This window comes from Mustela lutreola, chromosome 12 (genome assembly GCF_030435805.1).
Source record: "Mustela lutreola isolate mMusLut2 chromosome 12, mMusLut2.pri, whole genome shotgun sequence".
Taxonomy (NCBI): Eukaryota; Metazoa; Chordata; class Mammalia; order Carnivora; family Mustelidae; genus Mustela; species Mustela lutreola.
Window position 1 is genome coordinate 95,138,686 of NC_081301.1, and position 27,883 is coordinate 95,166,568.

A 27,883-nucleotide genomic window follows, 5' to 3' on the forward strand; every position below is an offset into this window, starting at 1 on the left:
CATATTTAAGACTCCAAAATCTTCTCTAGATCTTTCTCTCTTACCGAATTTTTTCCACCACAGTAGCTATTTATATTTCTCCTCATTCTCAACTATGAGGTCTCCATCCCACTAGACTACAGCCTTCTTAACTCCCTCCTCATGCAGCTCACGTGATCCTGTTCTCTACCTGTGATTCTCAGCCACTTGCACCCCTGAGAAATTCAGCACGAATTCCCTTTTTTAAAAAAATTGAGAACAGTCTCTGAACTCTGATGAATAAAATGATCCACTTTGGCACAATATATGTTTGCGCTACCCAAGGACAGAAAAACCATACCCAGACCTCAGTGTTAATTCTTTTTCTCTCTTCCTATGGCAAGCAGCCCTGGGAAGTGCTACACCACTGGTACAGGCCTGTTGATTTCTTCTAAGTAAGCCTGGGAAGAAGCATTTCAACATTAGAATTTATTCTTCTCCATGCCAACTCCTCATCTTCCCCTTGTCCTCCATAAACACCTGAAAAATGATATGCTAAATTGTTTGTGGTTACAGCAGGCATTAATTATCTCCTTCACCAAAATCAATCTAATGAGGGTTATCTCCAGAATTACTGGCATCTGTGAAATACAGAGTAACAGATACCAACCAACCCTACTATACCAGAAGCAAAACTAGGACTACCTTTTCCAAACCAAACCTACAACAACCCTTACTGGGTTTTGGCGAAACTGCTTATCTTCCTGACACATTCTCTCTTGAAACAGAAAGGCCTAAATGTCCTTTCAGTAAGGTGGGGAAAGCAATTCTACTTCTCATTTTTTTATGATGAGTCTGCAGTCATGAGTGGTAGATTAAGTAGGTTCTCAATCCAGTAATTCAGATGTGACTAATAACCTTTAAATAACTTAGTGTTTGACTAACTTACTTAGTGTTTGATCACTTACTCAGACCAGAAAACAAAAATCAGTTATTCCTTGGAAGGAAAAGCTTCAAAGACTTTTAGACATTTAAGACTCATATTGTTCTCAGTTTAAATCTAAGTGTGAATATAAAATAATACTTCTGGAAGCAATTCCACAAGAGACATTTGAACTAAATCATGCCCTTTAATCAAGTGAAATGACTCGAAGGGGCTATTTCATGTGTACAGCATTCACTTAGGTTAGTTAGTTCTAGGATATTAAGTCAATAAAATATTTCCTAGTATCCTCTAAAAGGGTATCTCTCAGTTGTAAACTTTATTTTCAGTGGCCTTCACTTCTTTTGTTAAGATTCCTTAGAATTAAATTATTCACCATAGAGCCCCAAAGCTCTACAACAGTTTTTCAAGTCACAGTTATTAATGTCTGGGTTTATGAATTCCTGAGGACAGGGGACTTGTTGGAGGTCTCAACTTTGTTTTAAAGTACCCATGATATGGGAGCTGCCCTTTGAAGACTAGAGCTTTTCACTTAGCCAGCTCTTCCCCAGAGCTCAGGACAGGAAGGAGGGAGATATATACAGTGCAAGTGAGGGAAACATCTGAGTGGGGGCACCAAGTGGTGACAGGTGCTGCTCTCTGGCCGTTCATGCATGTAAATCACTCCTATATTTTAAACAGTTGTATAACATGGGCAAAGTGTGCTCCGTGAAATCTGTTGGGCACAAATCTACAGACTGGGAATAGATGGTGAAGGTAGAACCAACAGAAGACAGGAGTTGGTGGATGGGGACACAGAGAGAGAAATAGGCATAACATAGAGCAGCGGTTTATAGTCCTACACAATAAAAAATAGAACATGGAGACAAATCTGGATATTGTCTTTATATATAGTAATAAAATGCATTTTTAAATATTCAATGCGAAAAAAGCATGTTGTTGATATTTTTAAAGTATCTTCACTTTTACCCTGTTTTTGATGATCAAGAAAGTTAACTGGAAATTGCTCCTTTGCCAGGAAATTGCTAACATCATTTCAAGCCCTATAAGAACCTGGAATCTATCCTCCTTTTAAGATCAGGACAAACAAAGATCGTCTCTCTTATTTTAGGAGCAAAAGTGGAAGTGGGATAAGCGGAGGTAGAGTGAAGGGTGGTATTGATAACAATTAACAAAATTAGATAGAGAAAGGGGAGTTAAGACTATAATAGCAAACAACTCTTGCTCATTTTTCCCTTAAACATTATACCATCAGTTTTAAAGCTTTAGTGTGCACATGAGCCACCCAGGGATGGCCCCAAGAAAACTGGATTCAACAAGTTTTTGGCAGAAACCTGGATTCTGTATTTAAACACCTACCCCAAGTCAACATGATTCAACCGAACCCAGAAATAGCATCTCTGAGAAAGAGCACATCAGCAATGATGAGTTTTTTCCTCTAAAAATGAACAGAGTAAGAGGGGCATGAATAGGAAATGACAATGGTGAAGATGATCTGGGCATCTCATTCTCTACCTCTGGCTTCCCACTGGTCCTTCCCCATCTTAGCAGTTCTCCGTCTACTTTGCCCAAATTGAAAAATGGGGATTGTTTTGATTTTTGTATTTTTTAAGGTTTTTAATTTTCATTTCAGTGTAGTTACATACAGATGTTCATACATTTTTTTGAAGTGATAAAATTTATTTTTTTCTAAACACACCCTATTTTTCTATCTCCAGAGGCTATCAAGAATTTCATTAAGAAGCTTGATATGGGGCGCCTGGGTGGCTCAGTGGGTTAAGTCTCTGCCTTCAGCACAGGTCATGATCTCAGGTCCTGGGATCGAGTCCCCACACTGGCTCCCTGTAAGCTCAGAGGAGAGCCTGCTTCTCCCTCTCTTTCTACTGCTCCCCCTGCTGTGTTCTCTCGCTCTCTCTGTCAAATGAATAAATAAAATCTTAAAAAAACAAAAAAACTTGATAAACTGTATGGGAAAATGAATGGCTGCAGGATGCAAACAGGTGGGCAAGATGAACAAAATCAGCAGTCATCAGATTACTAATATGTAAATCAAATATGTAAAACAGCAAGCTAAGTAAGTACCTTCCATTACCATCATCAGCTCCAGGGAAAGGCAAATTCATTCACTCTCTGCCTTCTCTGTTGATCATTATGTAGACCCTGAACGTTGCTTTGGTAAAACAAACAAACAAAAAAACCTAAGCACCGCTCAGTTTTAAAAATTTTTCATAGATCATAGAGACCGTCTAAGAGGACGTTACTTAGTCCTGGTACTACTCAGTAAATTGGTTGCTCAGGATAACTCAGCGGCTCAGTGGTAGGTTCTAGAGCCAGTTTTTTCTGACTATCTTGATAGTCATGACCACACCCACAGGTCATGACATCTATGTCCTGGGTCTTAACTTTATCGCTTTTAAAAAAATGAAAGATTAAAGAGAAAATAGCAGAGGTAACACTGTTATATTCCACTATGTGGCCTTAAAAAGAGATTTGAGGGGACCCTGAGTGATCAGTCAAATAAGCATCTGTCTTTGGTTCAGGTCACGATCCCAGAGGTCCTGGATCAAGCCCCACCCAAAGGCTCCCTCTCCCTCTGTTTCTCCCTCTGGCTCATGCTCTCTCTCTCTCTCTCTCTCTCTCTCTCAAATAAATAATAAAATCTTAGAGATTTGAAAGAGGGAGCATCTCAGCTGAATCCAAGTCTATTTTTATTGAGGCTAAAGAGAATTTCATACTCTCTACCAGATTTTTAAGGCAGTATCATCCTCAGTATTTTTCCAAGTTTATTTATTTATTTATTTATTTATTTATTTTTTAAAGATTTTATTTATTATTTATTTGACAGAGAGAGAAATCACAAGTAGGCGGAGAGTCAGGCAGAGAGAGAGAGAGAGAAGCAGGCTCCCGCTGAGCAAAGAGCCCGATGCGGGGCTCGATCCCAGGACACTGAGATCATGACCTGAGCCGAAGGCAGCGGCTTAATCCACTGAGCCACCCAGGCGCCCCCAAGTTTTTTTTTTTAATTAAAATATGTGATATTCTGAGAATGTGCAAATTCTTACTTGGGAAGAAAATGTCATAACCAAGTCAATGGACATCTCAATATTCATTCGTGGTATGCAGTATTTTGGATTGCAGCTGAAATGAGTAAGTAGGAAAGTCAAACAAGAGTTCAGTGTATCAATTTAAAATTAGAAAGAAAGGGAGGAGGAGGAGGAGAAGAAAGGAGAAAGGGAAGCACCTCGAAGTCCAACAGTGGGGAATGCATAAGTAAAGTATGCCCTCACCTTCTGGGTGAGTCACGTGACTTCTGGGTGGCTCATCCACTGATCTGGAGTTACCAGTGGAAGAGTTTTCTTAGTCTTCACCTGGAATTTGCTAACCTAATCTGGTTCCTGAAGATGACAGGATCGCAGGGATCCAGAGCATTCTTAAAAGGTGTAACTGGTGATAGGAAGTTCTTCTAATGACAAAGCAACTGAAGTTTCATTATGTCGAGGAACTTTGAGGAAGTCCTCAAAATCCACGTATTAAAAATATATTTCCTATTATAGACACACCTACTTTCTAGAATAAAAATCAAAGCTTTGTGACCTATCATTATATTTTGTATATATTGTAGAATTACATCAAGTTATGTCAAGAGGTTCCCTCATCTTGTAAAAAGCTTTTTATCAGAGGGAGGAACCTGATGGCAGAGTTTAAGGTGTCTGGATCCTGAAGATAAAACTGTCTGAAATCCTTATGGTAATTTACTTTACAACGTCTGAAGTTGGGCTGTTTTAAACCTTTGTTTTTAAAAATATGAGATGTTGGGAACTCCTGGGTGGCTCAGTTAGTTAAGCATCTGCCTTTGACTCAGTTCATGATCTCAGGGTCCTGGGATCAGGCTCCTGCTTCTCCCTCTGTCTGCTGCTCCCGCTGCTTGTGCTCTCTGCCAAATAAATACATAAATCTTAAAAATAGAGGATGATGCTTGCTTTAATCTCTGAAGCTTTTCTTTTTAGAAAGCTGATTTACAAGAAACTGAACGGTAAGTTTCAGTTTCGCCTTTTTTTTCCAAGAGCGCCGAATCCGCTAATTTCCCCACTGGAAAGCGGGGCAGCCCAGAGGGAAGTAACTAACCCTAACGCGGATTGACCGGGCTGGGCGGTGGACGGGCGAGGGGGGCGGGGCGCGGCGGAGACCTCGGCCCCTCCCCTCGCCTGCTCATTAGTGAGCCTCGCTCGCTGGCTGCAGCCCCACCGCCCCGCAGCCCCGCCGCCAGGACAGAGCGTGCTGAGCCCGCGAGCCCGCCGCCAGCCCCTCCGCCAGCAGGTAGGGAGCATCCTTCCCTCCAGAGGTGCACTTTACTTAATTTTACTTATTTATTTGACAGAGATCGCAAGTGGGCAGAGAGGCAGGCAGAGACAGAGGAGGCAGCAGGCTCACTGGTGAGCAGAGAGCCCGATGCGGGGCTCGATCCCAGGACCCTGGGATCATGACCTGAGCCGAAGGCAGAGGCTTAACCCACTGAGCCACCAGGTGCCCCTCGGGTGGCAATTTAAAAAGCAGCTGGTCTGAAGTCCTTTTCTTTTTCTTTTTCTTTTCTTTTCTTTCTTTCTTTCTTTTTTTTTTTTTTTTTTTAAATTTATTTACTTGACAGAGACAGAGATCACAAGTAGGCAGAGGGGCAGGCAGAGAGAGAGGAGGAAGCAGGCTCCTTGCTGAGCAGAGAGCCCGATGCGGCTCGATCCCAGGACCCTGAGATCATGACCTGAGCCGAAGGCAGAGGCTTTAACCCACTGAGCCACCCAGGTGCCCCTGAAGTCCTTTTCTTTGGGTGGAAGAGAAGAGAAGGACCAGGCAAAGCGTGATGGTTTGACGAGGCTGTAGAGCTGATACCTGTATAGACTAATAGGAACAGCTAAGAGGTTTGACCTTTCGTAGGGCAGGGCGAAGGTAGGGATTCAGTTTTGCTTAATACCAGTTTTGTAAGTATGTTTCTGTGCGTTCAAGAATATGGCCCTGGGGTAGGTAGCTGTTCTAGCGGGAAATTCCTAGGCTGGAGGTCGGACACCTGGGTCCTCGTCCACCCTCAGCTGCTCCCTAGCAGTATGCTCTGAGTCAGTCATCACACCAGCAGCATCTCCTACTGTAAGAGCAAGCCAGGATACCCCAACCGGAGCTCTTTGCTCTGTTTGCTTTGAGGACCTTCAGGAGTCCTGATGGAGAAATACCATGGCCTTTTTGTCTTATAATACAGGGAGTGTTTCAAGTATCATTGTTTCGCCTTGTTTGCACCTAAAAAAAAATGCCTTGTGTGATTTTTCTATGGATCTTTTTTTTTTTTTTTTTTAAGATTTTATTTTAGAGAGAGGGAGACCACAGAAAAAGAGTGAGAGAGAGAAGCAGACTCCCCACTGAGCAGAGAGCCCAGTGAGGGACTTGATCCCAGGTCCCTGAGATCATGACCTGAGCTGAAAGCAGACACTTAACCAGCTGAGCCATCCAGGTACCTCTCTATGGATTAAATAGTCTTCTAAAATGTGATAAATATTTTTTAAATGGCTGGTACAAAATTGACACCCCATGGTACAAAATTAATACCCCATGCTAGGCATAAAGATTATTTATAGTGGTTAAGTGTCTTAGCCATTCCGTGAACATCATTGTTGTAAATCTCCGGGACATTACTGATTATTTCACTTCAGATAAACTCTTTTAAGTTTAACTACTTAGGTGAAGAGTCTAAATATTTTAAAGGTCTTTCGATTGATATTGGAAATCACCTTTAAGAAAGAGCCCCGTTTACATTGCCCACAGTTTTTAAGAACGATGATAGTCTAAAGAAAAAAAAAATCAGCCTTTTTCAGTGGAATAGAGTAGGCAGAGGTTACAGGACAGTAGAGTGTAGTCTTAAAAGAAACCACTGAGGTAAGTATGGAGATTTGAATCCACCGGGAAACATATAAGAATGTCTCAGGGTAACTGAGGGGAAGGAGTCTGGGCACAGGGTTTAGTTGGGTTAAATAGATCACTCTCTTGATCTATTAATGTGGTGGGTTTTCATCTTGGAGATATGTTGTTGAACTCTAGGAATTTTTTTTTGAAAATTAAATTATAGTTTTTATAAAACTGTAAGTATAAATAAAAGGAAAAGGAAACCCTAAACCAACAGCTATCAAGACACTTCTTGCTCCTACTTTTGAGAATGGAAGCTTGAATTCTTTTCCTATCTTTTCCTCCTACCTTGCTACCCTTGGGAGATACAGAAGTGCTACAGGTTCCATAGTGTTATACTGAGTTCCCCAGGGGCAAACCTGCTTCCCCATTCTTCATTTCTTCCCTAGTCCGCATTTCCTTGCTCTTCGAATGCTCTTGTTTGGGAATCCAGATACACCATCATATAGTTTCTTACTTGAAGATGTCAGTGTTCTCTTAGACAAACTGCCCTGATGTGGGGATGATGTAGGGAGCACGGTTACTCGCATGGTCTCTGTCCTTCCTTTTTTCCTCCCACTAATGACAGCTGTACTCCAAGGGAAGGAAACCTTGGAAAAAGGTGGTATCATGAGGAATTAGGTAAATATCAACTCTAACCCATCAGAGTCCAGTAAACTTTTCAACCAAATTCATTTTAAGGATAGGAAGTCTACCAGAGTATACCATAAACATTGGGAAAACGAATTTTAACCCATGAATGAGTTTCATTTCCCTTTGTATTCAGCAGTTCTTTGCTTGGGTATCTTAAAGGTTATCTTAAGTTTTCTTTTGCCCAACAAGTGTATTTCTGTTTATAATATTACAGTTGGTTTGGTTTTTTTGTTGTGTTTTGGTTGTGGTGAAATCAACTCTTGCCCAAGCAAAGGTCATGGAGATAGCTTCTGCAGACTCATTTCAACAATCTTCATATTCTTACAGGCATGCATGAGAACAGAAAGGAGAAAAACAGGAATTATGCACCTAACGCTAACAAGAGAATGATGATTATTTTACTTCATTGTTTTTTATTTCTACCTGCATATGTGTATATGAACATGAATGGTTCATACAGATTGATAAGAAACTAATAAGATAAACAGGGTGAAAAATGATGAAGTGATTCACAAAAGAACCAAAGTAATCAACAAACCCATGAAACATTCAAATTATAACTTCTCAATAATCAAATCAGAAAAAATATTTTTAAAACCATACCCAATAAAGATACAGTGTAACTCGTACCAGTTATCTACATGTGTCAAGAACCAGGAAAATGGTCTTTCTCCTTGATTAAAAATTCTACTTGGGGAATCAGTTCTTAGGGCCTGGCCTGCAACGTGGCACACCATAGGCACTTAAATATTTGCTGAATACACAAATATCTATGATATTTTTAAAATTGGGAACAATCTTAAACCTAACGGTAGGGGAACTAAACATTATAGGAACTCCAAAATATTTATGAATATCATTTGGTAAAATGGAAAACATATTGATATAGTTAATGAAAAAAAGAGTGTTAAATATATGATAAGGTTATGATTGTTTGTACAAAGATTCATAGGGAGAAAGACTAGAAGAAAAATGTGTACTGGAATGCTCACAGTGGTTGCAAGGTTGCTCAACCTTGGCACTGTTGACAAGGAGGCCTAGATAAGTCTCTGCTGTGGTGGCTGTCCTGCACAGTGTAGATGGTTAGCAACAGCATTCCTGGCCTCCACCAGTAGGAAGTAGCAGTCCTTGCCACCACCCCACTGCATTTTGACCACCAAAAATGTTTCTAGGCATTAGGAAATGTTTCCTGGGCTAAAGTAATGGAATAGTCGGTGATTTTTCCCTTCTTTTTTCATGTTCTATATTGTGTTTATATTAGATAATGAAGAAAAACATAAAAATAAACAAATATTATTACGCTGCCTCATCTCTGATGTGTGAGTTTCTAGGGTTCTTTCCATTCTACTATGCTGTCTCCTAAATGTTCCGCAGCTTAGCAAGGTGAAATGGTTCACTAAATTTGTTTTTCATTTTTTTCTAAGAAGAGGAAAGCATACCCATTTATTTGAAAATACAGACATGGAAAAACACCAAAGAAATCATTAACAATCTCATCTCCCTTTTTTTCTCTTCTTTTTCTCCCATCCTTTCTTCCTTTGAAAATTTATTTTAAAAATGGGGTGCCTGGGTGGCTCAGTCAGATGGATGTCAGACTCGGTTTAGGCTTAGGTCATAATCTGAGGGTCATGGGATCGAGCTTCATGTGGGGATCCTCGCTCAGCATGAAGGTTGCTTGGGATTCTCTCTCTCCATCTCCTTCTGCCTTTCTCTTGCTATCTCTCTTATAAATAAATAAATCTTTAAAAAGATATAGAAAAGTGAAAGCCTGCTTATTGTCCCTCTGATTTCACTCCTAGAGTTAATCCCTATCAGTATGTTGGTATGGATTTTTCTGGACATTCCCTATGTCTAAACACACACAGATTTTTCTTTCTTTCTTTTTTAAACTGAAGTAGATTTCTGCTACATGTATAGCTCTACAATTTACTTTCTACATCTTTGCAAGATTAATACAATTCTGTCCTTGGTGGTATTACATTGTAGGACTGTCACAACATTTAACTAGTTAGGCTATCTGGAATATTCCCAGTTTGTGGCTAAGATTAGCAATGTCGTCACATCACATGTATTGTTTATGTATATGTTTTTGTTTTTGTAGCATACATTTCTAGGAGAGGAAGTGAAAGCTTGTAAAATTTTAATGGAGATTACCAAATTGCTTTCCAAAAAATGTTATATAACTTCACAATCCTACCACCAGGGAGTGAGAAAACCCATTTGTTCATATCCTTACAAGCACTAAATATTAGGAATCTTTATAATTTTGGTTAAGCTAATAAGTGAAAAACAGTACCTAATGTTTTAAACTTAAGCTTTTAAAAAATTGTTGATATTAAGCATCTTCCTTTTTGTTTTCATTTTTTAAATTTTATTTTTTTCAGTGTTCCAAAATTCATTGTTTATGCACCACACCCAGTGCTCCATGCAATACGTGCCCTCCACAATACCCACCACTGGACTCACCCCGCAACCCACAAAACCCTCAATTTGTCTCTCAGAGTCCACAGTCTCTCATGGTTTGTCTCCCTCTCTGATTTCCCCCAGCTCACTTCTCCTCTCCATCTCCCAATGTCCTCCATGTTATTCCTTATGCTCCACAAGTGAGTGAAACCATATGATAATTGACTCTCTCTGCTTGACTCATTTCACTCAGCATAATCTCTTCCAGTCCCATCTATGAGCATCCTTACTGATGTATAGATGTCATTTATATTTCTTACTCTCTGAACTGTGTGCTAGAACATTTTGCTCGTTTTCTGTTGAGTTGTGTTTGGTTTTCTTACTGATTTTTTTGGAACTATTTACATATTAGGAGCATAAATCTTCTGTCTTATATATGTATAGCATAGATTAACTGATCATTAGTGAGTTTTTATATGTATACAAGAGGTCAAAGAGACCTTAAGAGGCAAAACTGACTTCTCAAAGTGTATAAACATATGTATAACAGAAGAGGGAAAGTGTATTAAGAAATAAATTTGCTGAAATGCAGTACAAATCTTCTTTATTTATTCCCCTACTTGAATATAAGGTCCAAAATGAGAGTGTTTTTTTTTTTTTTTTCTTGTTCACTGCTATATTCCTAGTACCTAAAATAGTGCCTGGGACAGAACAGTTGTTCAATCAATGTTTGCCAAATTAAATAATTGGTAGAATTTCACTCAGAGTGACAAAATGAAGAATAGAATCTAGGCGGATTCTAGCCCTAAAAGAGTGGGTGTAAGTCATTCACATCTTAGTATGAATTGGTCAAATTCAACTGTTTCTCCTTCTCATTCCTGCTACTAGCAGAATCAGTTTATTGAGAGAATAGAATTTATAACTTGGAATAAGCGAAAGACAGAAGAGGAGATTTCCAAAGGATGGCACCTGCAAGAAAAGTAGCATAGTTGGGATGGTGATACAGAAGGCTTGGGTAGTTAAGGACAGGATGAAAGTGTTCAGGGTCTAGGGTGGAAGAAAAAGCTTTGAAAGGTGAGAGATGTGGAGGTCAGGTTGTCCTTGCATTGAAACTTTGCACAGGGCAGGTTTGGATTTCTAGATGTTATACTGCAGAAAAAAACATGAAATAGTTGAGAGGATTTTAGTATAATTTCTTCTTAGCCTGTTTCGAGTGTTCATTATAAGTTTTTTTTCAGGCCTTGTAATTACATTTAAAGATTCTCATCACTGTAACTTTTTTCCATTTGGCTTTATAGGACTGTGGGATATTAAGTAAAGGTATTAAACTTCTAAATTTCATGCTGCATTTTCACACTTACAAATCATTTTTTTGGTTATCTGAAGGCTATTTATTTAGTACTGCCAGGACCCATAATGTCTGGGTGCTCAATTATTGAATAAAGCATTTTTGTTTTTATATTTTCCATAATTAGGTCACTCCAGAAAAATGAGGATATTTAGTGTCTTTGCATTCATGGCCCACTGCTATTTGCTGAAAGGTAAGACACCAAATCCTTTCATTAGGTTCTATATTTAACCATAAGTTAAAAACTGTAATAATTATTTAAGATGAATTTAAGATGAATGTAATTTTTTTTGTAGGAAGAATGTTCTGTTTTTCTTTCTGTATCTCATAAACCCACTGTATTGGACAAAGATATATGGTCAAACTGAAAGTAGGAAAATTAACCCATTATCTATTTCTCTATTACCTGTTATCCATTTCCCAGGGATAATTACTGTAACTATCTGTATATTTTTTGAGGAGTTTCCCAACTTCTGAAAATTGGTCGTCTTCCTCTACAGCATTTACAATCACAGTTTCCAAGGAACTGTATGTGGTGGAGTACGGCGGCAATGTGACCATGGAATGCAAATTCCCAGTAGAAAAACAGTTAAACCTGCTTGCGCTAATCGTCTACTGGGAAATGGAGGATAAGAAAATTATTCAGTTTGTGGACGGGAAAGAAGACCTGCAAGTTCAGCACAGCAGCTACAGCCAGAGGGCCCAGCTGCTGAAGGACCAGCTCTTCTTGGGGAAGGCCGCGCTTCAGATCACAGATGTGAAGTTGCAGGATGCGGGGGTTTACTGCTGTTTGATTGGCTATGGCGGTGCTGACTACAAGCGGATTACTTTGAAAGTTCATGGTAAGGATGCATACAGGTGAAGAGGCCCAGTCTTTATGAGCACTTTTCCCTCTTGGAGATCCACCTTGCTCTCCACAGGGGCAGTCTGCTCATTCATTCATTCACACGCTCCTCCAGTGAGCATTTCTCAAACACTTCCTCTTTGGCAGCCTCTGGAGATCCAGAGCCAGACATGGTAGGGGCATGTTCCACAGTATGTTCTGTTCTCCTAAAAAATTCCTGGTCTTTTCGTTTTTATTATGATGATACATGTACTTGCAAACCATTCAGAAACTGTGGAAGGGGATGACACGAATTACAAGAGTGTCCTCCTCACTTCACTGCCGTCTTCCGTGGCATGTCAAGATAGTAGCCACTGTTTCTGTGTCCTGCCAGGAAGTTTTTTATTCATCTATAATTTTTTTTTTAATTTATTAAGTCGGCCATCATTTTCCTTCCTTTATACCTCTCTATGTCAACTCACAAATTAATAAAAACAAACCCCACTGTGAGTTTCACATTTAAAAAGACTTGAAGTCAATCTATAAAGGCAAAAAAATAATATCAAACATAAAGGAAACTATTCTTTAGAGACAGGATAAACTGTGCTCACTGGGCATATATTCATCTTGAAAGTCTACACGGCTCTTATCTTGGAGTGTTGTAGAGGAACTGGGAGTGTCAAATTCCCGAGTACTGACCCACAAATATGTCATCAGGTCACCTGCGTTCAAAATTTTGTGTTGCCACTAGATAAGAAAAGGAAAACACCTTAGCTCATCCCCTCTACTTTCACTGTTAAGATTCATAGAATTGAGAGATGAAAGGATCCCGAGTAAGAGCAGCTGATCCAAACTCCCGAAGAACAGAAATCCCCCCAAGGGACCTTCTGCTCACATACTTTCCACAATGACACCCGGTCACTTGGACCTCCCTTCCATAGCCTTTTGAAATTATTTTCTGATACTGAGCTAGTATCTGCCCTCTCTAGTCACAGTTCTGAGATTATCCGCCAGCTTCTTTCATTTACATGATGACCTTTAGGTGTATGACAAGAATCCAGTCATTACTCCTTGTTCTTTCATTCCTGGTCTAACTACCAGTTAGTAGGTCTGAAGGTCAGTATTACAAGTAGACGTTTACATTCATTGTAAAGGGATAAATGATCATTGTAAACTCAATCCAAATAATATAGCAACTGGGAGAAATGCATCTATTTTTATGGCACGTTACTGGGTTTCTGATTCTGGATCAGTTAATGTTTCTGTGGTCAAGATGTCCCTTGTCTTGGGAAGTAGATTTTTTTTTAAATAAACATATAATATATTTTTATCCCCAGGGGTACAGGTCTGTGAATCGCCAGGTTTACACACTTCACAGCACTCCCCATAGCACATACCCTCCCCAATGTCCATCACCCCTCCCCGCTTCTCCCAACCCCCCTCCCCCCAGCAACCCTCAGTTTGTTTTGTGAGATTAAGAGTCACTTATGGTTTGTCTCCCTCCCAGTCCCATCTTGTTTCATTTATTCTTCTCCTACCCACTTAACCCCCCCCATGTTGCATATCCACTTGGGGAAGTAGATTTAATTTTCATTTTATTTTGCCATATACTTCTCCAGAACAGTGATTTTTACGAAAGCAAGCTGGTGGGATCCCAGGTTGGGATTTTCAACTTTTCTTCAGCTCATCAGCATACTTGACTGTGTTTCATAACATTGAAGAAATTATCAGTGCTTAGTCCCATGAACAGCCAGCATTGCTGGATCTGGGCTGGGGAGGAAGACCGTAAGCTTGGCAGTCAGGTAAAAGGAAGTATAGAGCCTAAGTTTCCGCTTCCAGAAGAGAGGGTCTTTCATCAACCTTTGGCGAGTATGCAGAGTGGTACAGCTGTCCTGTAACAAGGAAGAGTGTTCTTTCAGGTACTCTGGTCTCTCTAATATCCTATGTTGATCTGTAATGTCCTTTGTTACGGCTCAACACAGTAGGAAACTTTTGGCACTGGAGGATTTTCCAAGAAGGGGTTCCTGATAGAGCAAAGCAGATGACCAGCCAGATTTGACTATCTGATTTGTTTTGTCCATTCCGTTTTATATTATAAATTACTTAATTGGCATCCTAGTCCCAGTCCATCCTGTGGTCATTTGCAAACAGGGGTCTTGGGTGTTGAGTTGAGCTACACTGAGAATAAGCCAGCCACGAAGCTTCACTTGCACTGGGGCAGTGTCACCAATGCAAACAGCCTTCTTGCATGAACTTCACAACTCAAGGAAGTATAATTCCTGAGTCACCTCTATATGCAAATGATTTCACAGTAACACTTCTCTTCCCATCACTGCAAATATGTGGTAACACAGCTTCCCCACAGGGAGTTTACTCACCATGGGATTTTATAGGTGAAGCATTTCAAAACTGAAATGCGCTAAGACTTTAGTTTTGGATTAACTCAATTATTGTTATCACTCTGGGTATTATTGCCCCTTTCATGCTTATCAGTTTAAATATCATACTCTCAGGCATTTGACTTTCAATTAAGAATGCTGTTTTTCTGTAAACATTGAACCTAATAACGAGGAAAATGAAACACCCACTCATACTTTAAGGAACTTAAATAGGATCAGACAACTGAAAGAACGAAATTTTGCACCGTTGTCCTGATGAAGCTAATTTGTTCATATGAACCAAGGATTAACTGCTATCATTCCCCACCAACCCCATCACTCCCCAGTTCACCAGCCAGCCTTTATATTTTTTCTATAGTGTTTTTCCCCATCTAATGTATCACGTAACCTGTTCATCCTCATCTAACGCATACAGATGCACCTGTATTATTATTGCTCTCCTCTTTCTTGAATATGTACTCCACAAAGCCAGAGATTTGGGTCTGTTTTATTTACTGCTCAATCCCTAGGAATTGACATGTAAGAGGAGTTTGACAAGAGCACACAAAAAAATATCTGTTGAATGAATGAATGAATGAATGAAATATTTCCTCAAATAGGATAGGGCTAAAAATTTTGAAACATGAAGAGGTTTGATGATGTGAAAACTTATTTCCAAGTCTGTTTGTGAGGCACTGCCGGTTCTTTCTGAAGACTATTACACGAGTACATTTCAATGGTAGTAGTAAGGGGAGGGGGAGCAGCTCTATTACTTACCATAGTAGAGATTAACACTCATGTAGTACTTGTTACATGCCAGGCCCTGTCCCAACCATTTTGTCTATACTAACTCATTTAATCCTCAAACGACTCTATGGGGTAGGGGCTCCATTATGTCTAAGATGTATGTTTTCACATTTTACTATCTCATATCTAAGTGTGTCTTTCTGTAGATGGCATCTTAGATTCAGTGATGTGTGTGGTGTTCTTCTCATTTTATGGAGGAGTAAATTGAAGCCCAAAGAAGTTACGTAATGTACCCAAGTTCACTCAGCCAGTAAGTGGTAAAGGCAGGTTTTGAACTCACTAGTCTAGTTCTGAAGTATGTGTCCCTAACAACCAGATTTTACTCCCCTCCATTTATACCTCCAGAGTGTGTATAAAGTGGTATATTGACTTCAAAACTACAGTGAGCTTTTCTTGGTCTTGATGTGACCATTGGATTAGCACATGTGTGCTCTGTATCTACTAAACCAGGAGTTTAGTAGTAGATTCAGTGATGTGTGTGGTGTTCTTCTCATTTTATGGAGGAGTAAATTGAAGCCCAAAGAAGTTAAGTAATATACCCAAGTTCACTCAGCCAGTAAGTGGTAAAGGCAGGTTTTGAACTCACTAGTCTAGTTCTGAAGTATGTGTCCCTAACAACCAGATTTTACTCCCCTCCATTTATACCTCCAGAGTGTGTATAAAGTGGTATATTGACTTTAAAACTACAGTGAGCTTTTCTTGGTCTTGATGTGACCATTGGATTAGCACATGTGTGCTCTGTATCTACTAAACCAGGAGTTTAGTAGTAGATTCAGTGATGTGTGTGGTGTTCTTCTCATTTTATGGAGGAGTAAATTGAAGCCCAAAGAAGTTAAGTAATATACCCAAGTTCACTCAGCCAGTAAGTGGTAAAGGCAGGTTTTGAACTCACTAGTCTAGTTCTGAAGTATGTGTCCCTAACAACCAGATTTTACTCCCCTCCATTTATACCTCCAGAGTGTGTATAAAGTGGTATATTGACTTTAAAACTACAGTGAGCTTTTCTTGGTCTTGATGTGACCATTGGATCAGCACATGTGTGCTCTGTATCTACTAAACCAGGAGTCTGCATATGTTTTTGATAACATACTCCATCAGTAAAGCATGGTAGCTAATATGTGTGTTTGTGTGTGTATACAGTTAGAAAGGATATACTTATGCTAACGTAAAGGATATAGCATAAGAAATTGGCATTTTTAAAAGGTAAAAGAAGTTGAACGTCATTAACTTCATATGGTTCAACCTAATGTATTGTACCTTCTCTAAATGTATAAAGACACATTGGGGAGGGTATGTGCTTTGGTGAGTGCTGTGAAGTGTGTAAACCTGGCGATTCACAGACCTGTACCCCTGGGGATAAAAATATATGTTTATAAAAAATAAAAAATTAAAAAAAAATAAATGTATAAAGACAGAAATTTTTAAAGAATGAAATAAAAATGTAATCCTATTTTAATGCCTTGCTAATTATGATGATTCACTATCATTAGCTAATAGTTTAAGGTGAAATTCATTGTTAACAAAGGTGGATGGTCTTGAAAATCTTGAGTATTGGTTTTGTTTTTTTAATTTTTTTTTTAAGATTTTATTCATTTATTTGACAGACAGAGATCACAAGTAGGCAGAGATGCAGGCAGAGAGAGAGAGAGGAGGAAGCAGGTTCCCTGCTGAGCAGAGAGCCTGATGTGGGGCTCGATCCCAGGACCCTGGGATCATGACCTGAGCCGAAGGCAGAGGCTTTAACCCACTGAGCCACCCAGGCGCCCCTTGAGTATTGGTTTTTGTTTTTAGTTTCAAGTGTACAGTTTAGGGATTCAGCACTTCATAAAACAACAAATGCTTATCACAAGTGCCCTTCTTAATCTGCATCACCTTTTTAACCCATCCCTCCACCCACCTCCCCTCTGGTAACCATCAGTTTGCTCTCTACAGTTAAGCGTCTGTTTCTTGGTTTGCCTTCTCTCTCTTTTTTTCCCCTATGCGTATTTGTTTTGTTTCTTAAATTCCAGTATGTATGAAATCATATGATATTTGACTTTTTTTTTTTACTATTTCACTTAGTATTTTACTTTGTAGTTCCATCCACATCATTGCAAATAAAAAAAAAAAAGAGCTCATTCTTTTTTATGGCTGAGTAATACTTGTGTGTGTGTGTGAGCACGCGTGCACGTCCACACGTCTGTGTGTTTGTGTTTATATTCACATACATACATGGTTTCTTTATCCATTCATCAGTCAATGGACAGATGGGTTGTTTCCATAATTGGGATATTGTAGGAAAACAGTATGAAGGTTCCTCAGAACAGCAATTACACTGCCAGGCATTTACCCAAAGGATACAAAAATACTAACCCAAAGGGATACATGCACCCCAGTGTTCATAACCGCATTGTCTACAAAACTTCCCTCTTCCCGTAAGACCCTCATGTGGCATAGAAAGTGAGGCTCAGTGTCAATTAGTAAAGTTGATTGAGCTTAGATTATTTCTTAATTATTATGATAAAAATTTATATGTAAGTGGAAGTTCTAATATTTTCTTCCTGTATCGCAATACATGCGTCCTACTTTAGAGACTAGAATAGTGGATATCTAACCAATGAGTAGAACAACTCCACTCATTTATTGGATCCTGAGAAGCATACCACATTTATACATATGCTTAGGCATAAAACAACATTCTCCTTTATTATTCTGTTAAAAATGATAAGAGTAAAAAAGCTAACATTTTACCTTTAGTACTTCACCATTATCTGTGATTTTAGTCTTGTAAACTAAATTGCCCAGAAATAAAGCCCTGTGCTATGTGAACTAGACCCTGTTATGGTAATACTATTTAGGAAGTATGATCAATGGCTTTATTTTTTTGAAGGATTGTTGAACATAACAGATACAAGGTTGAGGACTCAAGTACTCATGAGAACCATTATTTATGTGTTTTGAAATTATAATTATGTTGCTTTCCAGTGTTTCTATAGGTGATTCATTGAATCAAGAACACAAAAACATCACATCATTTCATTCTTCTTTGATTCTGGCTGCCTTGTATTAAATCCCTGTGAATAGATCTTATCACAAAGCCATTGTCACACCTTTGGTAAAGGAATGGAAAGTCAAGGCTCTGTGTGGACCACTGGTGGTTACATTAAAGTATTAGGAGTACAATAAAGATTATAACAACAGAATAATGATACATTACCATGCTTGTAACGAATAAACACGAATGAAGATCTTAGGTGATGTAAATGCATTAAATAATCTACTAAAATAGTACACTTGATATCTTAATCCTAAAAGGGTCCCAAAGCAGTGAGCTAAGTTTTCATTAATGACCTAAAATTTAAACTTTCTTTCTTGAGTATAATAATTATTTAGATGATTTATTCAAATAGCCAGCATAAAAAAGTTAAAAAAATAAGTATCACAAATGTGGTATTCTGCATGAGATCCCAGAATAGAAAAAGGACATTAAGGGAAAACTAGTGAAATGGAACAAAGTGTGAAGTTCAGCTAATAGTAATGTACTAACATTGGTTCCTTATTTCTGACAAATTCACCATGGTAGTACAAGGTGTTAACAATAGGGGGGAATTGGGTGAAAGGTAGGTGGGGGCTCTGTGCTATCTTTGCCACTTTTCTGTAAATCTAAAACTATTTTGAAGTAGAACATAAGTTGGCTTAGTGGGTTGAGCGACTGCCTTCGGCTCAGGTCATGATCCCAGGGTCCTGGGATCGAGTCCCACAACTGGCTCTCTGCTCAGCAGGGAGCCTTGCTTCCTCCTCTCTCTCTGCCTGCCTCTCTGCCTACTTGTGATCTCTGTCTGTCAAATAAATAAATAAATTCTTAAAAAAAAAAAGTTTAAACTTTAAAAAGTGTGATTCAGGAACACATAGTACTTTCTATAATGATATCATACTCTTTTCATGCCTAATTTCTGATCCTTGACCCCATAGTTGAAAAAGTGAATGGAACATGAAAACCAGATCTTCTGTTTATTAAATAAAGGCTAAGGAAACCATGCTGGTCAGCTGGAGAGGTTCATGCTACAAAGACAGAAATACAACAACAAAAAGAAAATATCCAGGAAGTAAAGTTAAGAAGAAAAGGACTGGCCCTATGTAAAAACTATAAAGCTTTATGAGAAAGATACAAAGACTTGAGTAAATGGAAAGACATATTTTATATTTGGGTGAAAAGACTATTGGTTTAAAGATGACAATTCTCTTTAATCTGTGCATTTGCTTGGAGCTAATAAAAAGAGCAATATGATTTTCATAGCAAGGTAGTTGTTCCTTTGAGCTAAAACATAGCTCAGCTATGAGTGGGCAAGCTGAAGCAGGACTGATAGGGGTTTCTCACTGCTGAAACATCTGAACATCAAGCTTGTTTCTCTGAGAACCTGCCTGAACTGATACTTTTCCTAATGTAGATGACACCAAGTCACATTATCTAGTTTTGTCCTAAGTGAAAGCCCTAACTTCTTTTTGCTCATGACCTAGCCCCATACCGCAGAATCAACCAAAGAATTTCTGTGGATCCTGTCACCTCTGAACACGAACTAATGTGTCAGGCTGAGGGTTACCCTGAGGCTGAAGTCATCTGGACAAACAGCGACCATCAAGTCCTGAGTGGCAAAACCACCATCTCTAATTCCAACGGGGAAGAGAAGCTTTTCAATGTGACCAGCACGCTGAGAATCAACACAACAGCTAATGAGATTTTCTATTGCACTTTTCGAAGATCAGGTCCTGAGGAAGACAGAAACAATACTGCTAAGTTGGTCATCCCAGGTAGTTTTCTGAATGTCTCAATTCAAATGTACCTCCTGCTGTCCTTTGGCCTCTAGCATGTTGCCTTTTCATTGTAGGCATCCATCATTCATTAAATAAGTGAATTCATGTATAACACTATACTTAGAAAAAGCTTCCTCATCTGCATTCATCCAAGTCATAATGCTGTTTAATAAACATTCGGCAAATATTTACTGAATATGCCCTATGTGCCAGGCATCAGGGGCTCATAGAAGAGTAAGACACTGTTCACACTTTCCAGGAAACAGATAAGAAACAGGTAAGGCAATCCCACCCCATGTAGAAAATGCTTTTGTAGCTAAGGGACCTGGGGGCAGCTCAGGCAGTGTTGCAGGAATCTAGATCCCAGCACATCAGAGCTGCTCTTTTCTTTCCAGGGTTTCTGTGGTAGCCAGCAAATGGAACATACCCCATCCATCCACCCCACCCCCAAGATAGTCTATGGCATTTCAACACAAAGCAGTTTCTCTGCTTAGTGCATGAGACATAAGCTTGTGGTCCCTGTCTAAGCTGCTCAACTTCTGCGTGTTTCACTTTCCCTAATTATAACAGTTATAAAAGTTATAAACTATTGGGCAAGGTTACTGTAGGGGTGAGTGAGCTACAATGTATGAATATGATTTGAGGCTCTTCCCAGCACAGACTCAATTATTTCTTTCTCTTACTACCATACAGGAGTGGGTACAGTGGGCTGCAGAGTCTGATGAGAGGCTGAGACCTTTGGAGAAAGTGGAGCAGGAGAGCATGAAGTTAACATGAACCCAGGGGTGTTCTGAGAAACACTTCTCATGTCTCCCACTTCTAGTAGAGGTTGCCAGTTTAGCTTCAGCTACTTCAGAAAAAACATCAAAGACCTCAGGTGGAAAATTCAACCAACAGGAAAGGGCAATACAAGATTGTCCCATGAATGAAAAGAGGGGGGAAAAAAAGTTGAGAAACTTAAAGAGATGCTTTTACTGGGTTATGAGTCACTTTGGTAGGGGCTGTGTTTGTAGGTTCTTGCCATTTAAAAGTTGCTTTATGACAACTTATCTGAGGGAAGACTTAGGGTAATTCACCAAAATGCTTGGGTTCTGTTTCCTCCTCTATCACCAAGGATTTTTTTTTTTTTATATTGCATGACTAACAACTTATTTTGAGATCGAAATAGATATAAACAGGCTTTGTAAAATGTAAGCTACTAGAGAAAGGTTGACCACTGTTGTGGCTTTAAAGCTTGAATGAGGTCGTCAGGGATCATGGCTAATGGAAGCAGTGGTCTCTGAATATCATGTGCCAGGGGACCCTTTTCTTTCATGGACCCACAGACAGACTGGTGGGAAGTACCCAGGATCAGATGTTTCAAGATGTTCAAACTGAGAAAGAAAAGATAGTGAGCAATGGCCCTCAACCGTGGCCACACACACCAGGAGGTAGATGCTCTTGGGCAGTGCCAGTTGGCCTTCCTGTTCCATCTTTACCATGTGCATCAGGCGCTAGCTTCTAGGTAAAAGAATACAAGGGAGGTCACCGAGTCTCATAGTTAGTACTGAGCTCTTCACAAACACTGGTCTCACAATAAATTTATTATCATTTCCATTTTGTAGGCAGGTGAAAGGATTTGCCTGAGATCTCAAAGCTAGTGAGTGGCAGCAGAACGTAGCCCCAGGCCCATCTGTCCAAAGCCTGGGCTGCTTCCACTTTTCTGTGGGGCTCCCATCTTCCTATCAGCGGTATCTCCCCATTCCAGCTGCTCACTGGTCAGGAACTGTTTGTAACCCAAAGCTAACTGAAATTCAACTTCAAGGATGATTCTTCTCTTAACCTCTTCCCATCAAAATTTCATCTTCACTTTCTTTTTGGATTCTTTTGTTTTTCAGAACCACTTCCGGTTCCATCAAATGAGAGGACTCACTTCATGGTTCTGGGAGCTGTCCTGGTGTTTCTTGGTGTAATCCCGGCAGTCATTTTCTGTCTAAAGAGAAATGGTATCTCCTTTAGTGCAATGGTCTCCACTGTGTGTATGGGGAAATGTATGGGGCAGCTACTTTTGTCAAGGTGGCACTTATAGGCAGAGCCAGAGATGCTCAACCTTCTGTAATATGCACCTCAGTCCCATGTAACTGGGAACTCTCCTACCCAGAATGCTAATGATGGCCCAATCAGGAAACATGGATTTATAAAATGCTGCCTTCTTACTAGCATTCTCTTCTAGGAGCTGCTTTCAATTATGCAAAGTGGGTTTCAGCTATGCCACCGTGTAAAACTGTGTCATCTCTTACTACAGTCCTGTTCATTTCACTGTCCTGCAGCATTGCCTACATTGGAAGGTGGCAGTGAACACTTATAGTAGCATTTCCAAGGGGGTGACAATTGGACCATAGCTGCAGGCAAACCTGGTTTGCCTTCGAAAAGTGGCACAAACACATTCCACTGTTCAATAGCAATGACAGTAAAGCTGTGCAGGATTGCCGAGTGAAGATCATGTGTATGGCAGTGAGAGGTGGGAGAATGGTACATACAGAGGGTGAAGGAGACCAAGCATCATACAGTTTCTTTCCATCATGCAAATAACCCGAGACTTAGAGTAAGGGAGGAAAAGCTAAAATGCTTGTCAGCTTGGGTTGAATTTGAGTCTTGCATTAGTTGCACTATTTTTTTTTAAGATTTTATGTATTTATTTGACAGACAGATCACAAGTAGGCAGAGAGGCAGGCAGAGAAAGAAGGAAGCAGGCTCCCTGCTGAGCAGAGAGCCCGATGCAGGACTTGATCCCAGGACCCTGATCATGACGTGAGCCAAAGGCAGAGGCTTAACTCACTGAGCCACCCATGTGCCCCATTAGTTGCACTGTTATATTGAGCTCGTTTCTGGGCACACTAAGAAATAAAATAGTTTCGTTTTGTTTTCTGTAGAATGGTGATGCTTTTACCATAGAGTATTTTACAAGATTTCTGGCTGAGGGTATTCTACAGTTTTCAAAATAATTTGCATGTGTTTATTTCTCAATTTGCACATGGGAACAATTTAAACACAGGAAAATGAGTCTATTCAAATAATTTCCTTCCATTTTAAGATAATTTAAAGTAGACATTTCCCCAGTACTTTGAGAAGTATACCAGGGGATCCAGTGATGATCTGTGTGTAGAGTTATTTGAGGTCAAATAGGGAAGTGGAAGATGGGAGGGAATTCCAATGGTGGTTGAAAAATTCCCCCGAGCCGCTTAAGAGGATGGGTGGATCTGGGAAAGTGGTGTAATCGAGTGGAGATCAGCTATTTCTAAAGAATAGGTATTTAACAGAACTGAGACAGTTATCCAGAATAGAAGGCTCAAGGTCCAATGACATGATGATCTTGAGATGGAGTAGATTAGTCCAAGGAAGTGACTCTTGCCAACTTACATTTTGAATATTTCCTCATGGAAAGTAAATAGTCATCATTAGGAATGACTAGAAAACTAATGTATAATAAAGTGTCTCAGTGTGTTGTCTATCTTTGAGGGAAGGATGGAGAATTAAAGTATATCCTCCTAAAGAAAATCTAGGAGCATGCACCTGCCTGGCTCAGTCAGAAGGCCGTGCAACTCTTGGTCTTGGGGTTGTGACTTTGAGCCCTACATCAGCTGTAGAGATTACTAAAAAAATAAGTAAACTTTAAAAATAAATGTAGGACTGAAAGCATATGCCCTAAACTGTTGAACTGACCTCAGGGGTTGAAACCCGTGGAATAAATTCAAAAGTCTACCAGATTTCCTAGGGGATTAAAAATGTTTCATAGGAACTTGGAATTGAAACTTGAGTCACTATGTGGGATGTAGGGCTGTGTTACAAGGGAATAGAAATGACTTTTTTTTTTTTTTTCTCAAGGGAAAATGATGGATATGGAAAAATGTGTCACCCAAGACAGGAACTCAAAGAAACAAAATGGTAAGAATATTAGCAGGGGTTAGAAAGTTGAAAGAAATAGAAACAAAAAGTTAAAGTAATAACAAGGAGAAAGCTATCAGCCGGAATCTCTCCTCACTCTAAAGAATGCTGGCTGTTGGAACTGCTGGCTCCTCTTTACCTTACAATTGGCACAAGAACTCTTCCCATAGTCTGAGGAAATTTAGGGGTAGCCTGGAGTGTAGACAGGTGAGCAGCTTTGGGGATGGGGGAGGAGGCAGCTTCTCTCTGCTAGATTTATAGCTCTGCATCCTAACACCTCCTTGCAAAAGGGGACAAGTTGACTTAAGTGGGTGAGTAAGATAGATAGATAGATAGATAGATAGATGGATGGATGAAACTTAAGCAGCAGACACTGTGCTAACTACTTCATATATATTGCCTTGTTTAATCTCCCCCCACAAAATCAAAGAGATAAATACAAGGATATTTCCTATTTTATAGTAGAGAAAACAGAGGGTCAAGAAAAATATCAAATTGCCCAAGAACATACCTGTAACCCACTAGCCTGACTGTAAAACTTTACTCTTAACCTATCCGTTTAAATTCATTTTACCATAAATATTTCCATTTATAAAACATCAGAAAGACCTCCCCTAGCTGACTGAACTAAGAAAAAAGTTATATTAAGATTTCTAATTCTTTCTAGTGCAATTGGAGACCAAACTTCACAACAAGCCCTAATTTAAAGTAATCTAAGTAAGTTGGATGAGCCCAGGCAGTTTTCATTATGTGGTCAATTCCAGTCAACTCTTTTATAAAACTAAATGGTGAATATTATTTGGCGAATCCTAGGGTGACTAGCCATCTCTCTTGCTTTGCCCAGAATTAAGGAGTTTTTCAGGACACGGGATTCCCGGTTTTAAAACCAGAACAAACCAGGGCAAACCAGACAGTTGATCACCCTTTATCATATAAAGATAATTGGACATAAATATCTGCCTCTCTCTCATTGCGAATCTGTTCTATCGTCTAGCAAGTATGAGTTATGCCTGCCATCATCAGTCTCGAGAGATACAATCTGAAGAGACATAATCCAGCATTGAAACTCCTGATCTTAAAAGCAGGGATTCTCTGGCCGTGGTTTGAGTTTGGCAGAGCGACGCGTGACCAGAGCAGCGCCGCGGGCCGGGCGAGCTGCCGATGATGCAGGACTTCCAGGCCCAAGCACTCAACTGTGGAAGCTGGGAGAGAAGAGGAAGAGAACAAAGCAAGAAGGAGCAGAGGGGGCTGGCTGCAAGGTCCTTCAGAACAACTGGGAGACTCAGGGGCATCTAAGGGAGAGAGAAGGGATGCTCCTGAAAGATGAGCCCCCGTGCAAATCGCCCATCGCTCATCCAAGGCAAACAAGTTGTGATTCCCCGACTTAATGGTCAGTTCCTGCAGAAGTGCCCTTGGCCTTCACTCAGTGTCTCTGCTTGTTGTCTGTGTGACTGAGAGTCCCAGTGTTGCAACAGTATTTAAGTATGGGATTTTCACTTATTTTGAGTCTTTGGAGTCTTGTCATGTGAGTGTGGTCGTGGATGATTTCTTTTGAAGATAATCTGTAGCAGAAGTTAGAATTTTGTCACGAAACTAAATTTACTGCTTAGTGAGTTGTGCATGCTCAGTAAAATGTGTAGTATTGATGAGGTGCTTGGTATCCTCCACAGCTACCAGGACATAGGAAGCGTAGAGAGCAGATCTGTGGTTTATATAGGATATTACCTTGTTTAACCCACCAGTACTTTGGTTGACTCGAATAATCTTATTTTCAGACCCTAAGGTAAGATATGTCACTGCAGTATCTGTTCCATTTTAAATGTCAGCGTTATCAACTATGTGGCATCCTACACACAGAATCTCATTTAATGCCTAGGATAGCTATGTTGTGGTAAGCACTGTTATCATACCCATTTCACAGCTGAGGGAGCAGAGAGCTAAAGTAACTCGCCTGAGTCAGTAAATAGCAGATCTCAGATTTCTACAACTGTCACTCACTGTCCTTTTAGGATATAGTCTAGAGCTGTGTTTTGCTTTAAGAAATTCATTCAGCAAACATTTAGGAAGCACCCATGTCACTAGGCCAGGCAGTGACTGAGCAAGACAAAGAACCTCTCTTTTAGGAGCTCAGAGTATCACGGGGGAGACTGAAAAGGAAATTCATTATTACAGCTTAGTGCAGTAACATGACATAAGGTGTTGGGGGAGAAAGATGGCGTGGAGAGGAGAGACTAGAAAGGCTCCCTAAGGGAGGGCTTGCCCTGGGCAGTCCGTCAGGGTGTTCCTTGGAAGTCCAAAATACATTTTTAAAAATATTTTATTTATTTATTTGAGAGAGGGAGACAGAGAAAGAGAGCATGAGCGGGGGAGAGAGGCAGAGGCAGAGAGGAAAGTAGACTCCCTACTGAGCAGGGATTCCGACATGGGGCTCAATCCCAGGACTGTTCAATCACAACCCCAGCTGAAGACAGACACTTCACCATCTGAACCACCCAGGCGCCCCCCAAACACATTTTAATCAAACTGATTTTAGTTGATGAGAACAAGTCAGTATTTTCTTAAATTGTGGGAAATCACTCTTGAGCTCCTTTTCTATCATTATATTTATGTTTGATTTGTTTGCCTTTGCCATGCCATCTGACGTTTATGTATATGGTGTTGTTATTGTCCAGCAGTTCTCTCTTCTTTTATTTAAGTGCTGCTAAAATTTGAATTCATACCTTTCTATGATTCAAAATGCAGAAGGTCCAAGAGGAGACATTAAAAAGTCCTCATTCCGTCTTCCTAGCCAGATGGGTTTTCCTTTCCAGAAGCAGCTACTCTTGCCTTTTGTTCTTGTAATCTTCTAAAGATATTTGATAATATACGTAGAAACATATATAAAAGGTATATTTTTATTCACATAAATGGTAACACACTATTTGCCTGCTGTGCACTTTGCTATTTTTATTTACTGTATTATTTCTCATGGGGCTGTTGGAACAAATGTGAAGTTCCCAGAGGCCAGACACTATCTCTTATTTATTTCCAGATCAGCTTTTCCATAGCCTGTTAGTATCTTTTATAAGACTTAGTACATGCTAAATATGTACTTCATTGACATTTGGATGACAAGTTATTGTTGACTGATTGCTCTATGACTGAGTTTGGATTTGGTTTATTTTGTGTTCCTCATAGTGAGACCATTGGGTTCTCCAGGGTACCCTGGGTCAACCTGGTCCTAAAAAGGCTGACTTTATTTCTAATTTTATGTGACAGAATCATGTCTGGAACTTGTGTTTTTTTCCTATCTGTTTTCTCTTGAGTAAAAACTAGACTTTGATATTGTGTTCGTAAAATGACAGGAGTGGGTGTTGTGTTGTGTTGTGTTGTGTTTTTTGGAAATTTCAGTAATGTACCTTGACTCCTACCTGTGCTAGAAAAGGCCATGAGCTGTGCCGGAACCCCTGAGTCCTACCAGTTCTCATCACTACATAGATCTAAGATGTTGTGTTTCAAAGGCTTTGAGGTTCCCATGCCTCCCAGGAGGTCCCAGCATATTCCTGCTCTCTTGGCCATTTACCTGGGTTATCGACAAAGAGAACCTTTGTTTTGCCACCTGTCAAGGCTGAGGAAACAGAATCTCCGACAGAACTCCTGTTGTCTTTTTGTTCATGTTCATCTGTACAGCATCCCTTGTTTGCATGACGATATCCTTTGTGTGAAGTGTAAGGGAGGATTCTGGGTGAGCCGGAGTACGCTCGATTCACTCCATTCCTAAATGTTAATGTCTCTTATGTGTTGGATTTGAAAGGCACTTTATCCCCTTGTCTTGTGTTTCACTCTCAATGGCTTGGCAGAGAGGCAATTATTTAGTTCTACATTTTAATTGTCATTGTTTACACCTGCATTAATTTAATAAAATATTCTTATTTATTTTGTTCCTTGGTGCA

At 39.8% G+C, this 27,883-nt stretch overlaps 1 protein-coding gene across 3 annotated transcripts; it reads left to right on the top strand.

The window, feature by feature from the left end:
- Positions 1 to 5,042: 5,042 nt before the first annotated feature.
- Positions 5,043 to 27,883, top strand: CD274 (CD274 molecule). 3 transcript variants are annotated; one of them, XR_009346631.1, is made up of 7 exons: positions 5,043 to 5,218; positions 11,356 to 11,421; positions 11,729 to 12,070; positions 19,734 to 20,024; positions 21,905 to 22,538; positions 23,892 to 23,951; positions 24,946 to 25,007. XR_009346631.1 is itself a non-coding variant. In XM_059143365.1 (7 exons), the coding sequence occupies exons 2-7, from the start codon at positions 11,370 to 11,372 to the stop codon at positions 25,002 to 25,004; spliced, it is 912 nt and encodes a 303-aa protein (XP_058999348.1). In that variant the 5' UTR covers positions 5,044 to 5,243; positions 11,356 to 11,369; the 3' UTR covers positions 25,005 to 27,883. The 3 variants fall into 3 exon arrangements, 2 of the variants coding, with proteins under 2 accessions (XP_058999348.1, XP_058999347.1); XM_059143365.1 differs by having other exon boundaries at positions 5,044 to 5,243; positions 21,905 to 22,012; positions 24,946 to 27,883; XM_059143364.1 differs by having other exon boundaries at positions 5,046 to 5,218; positions 21,905 to 22,012; positions 24,946 to 27,883.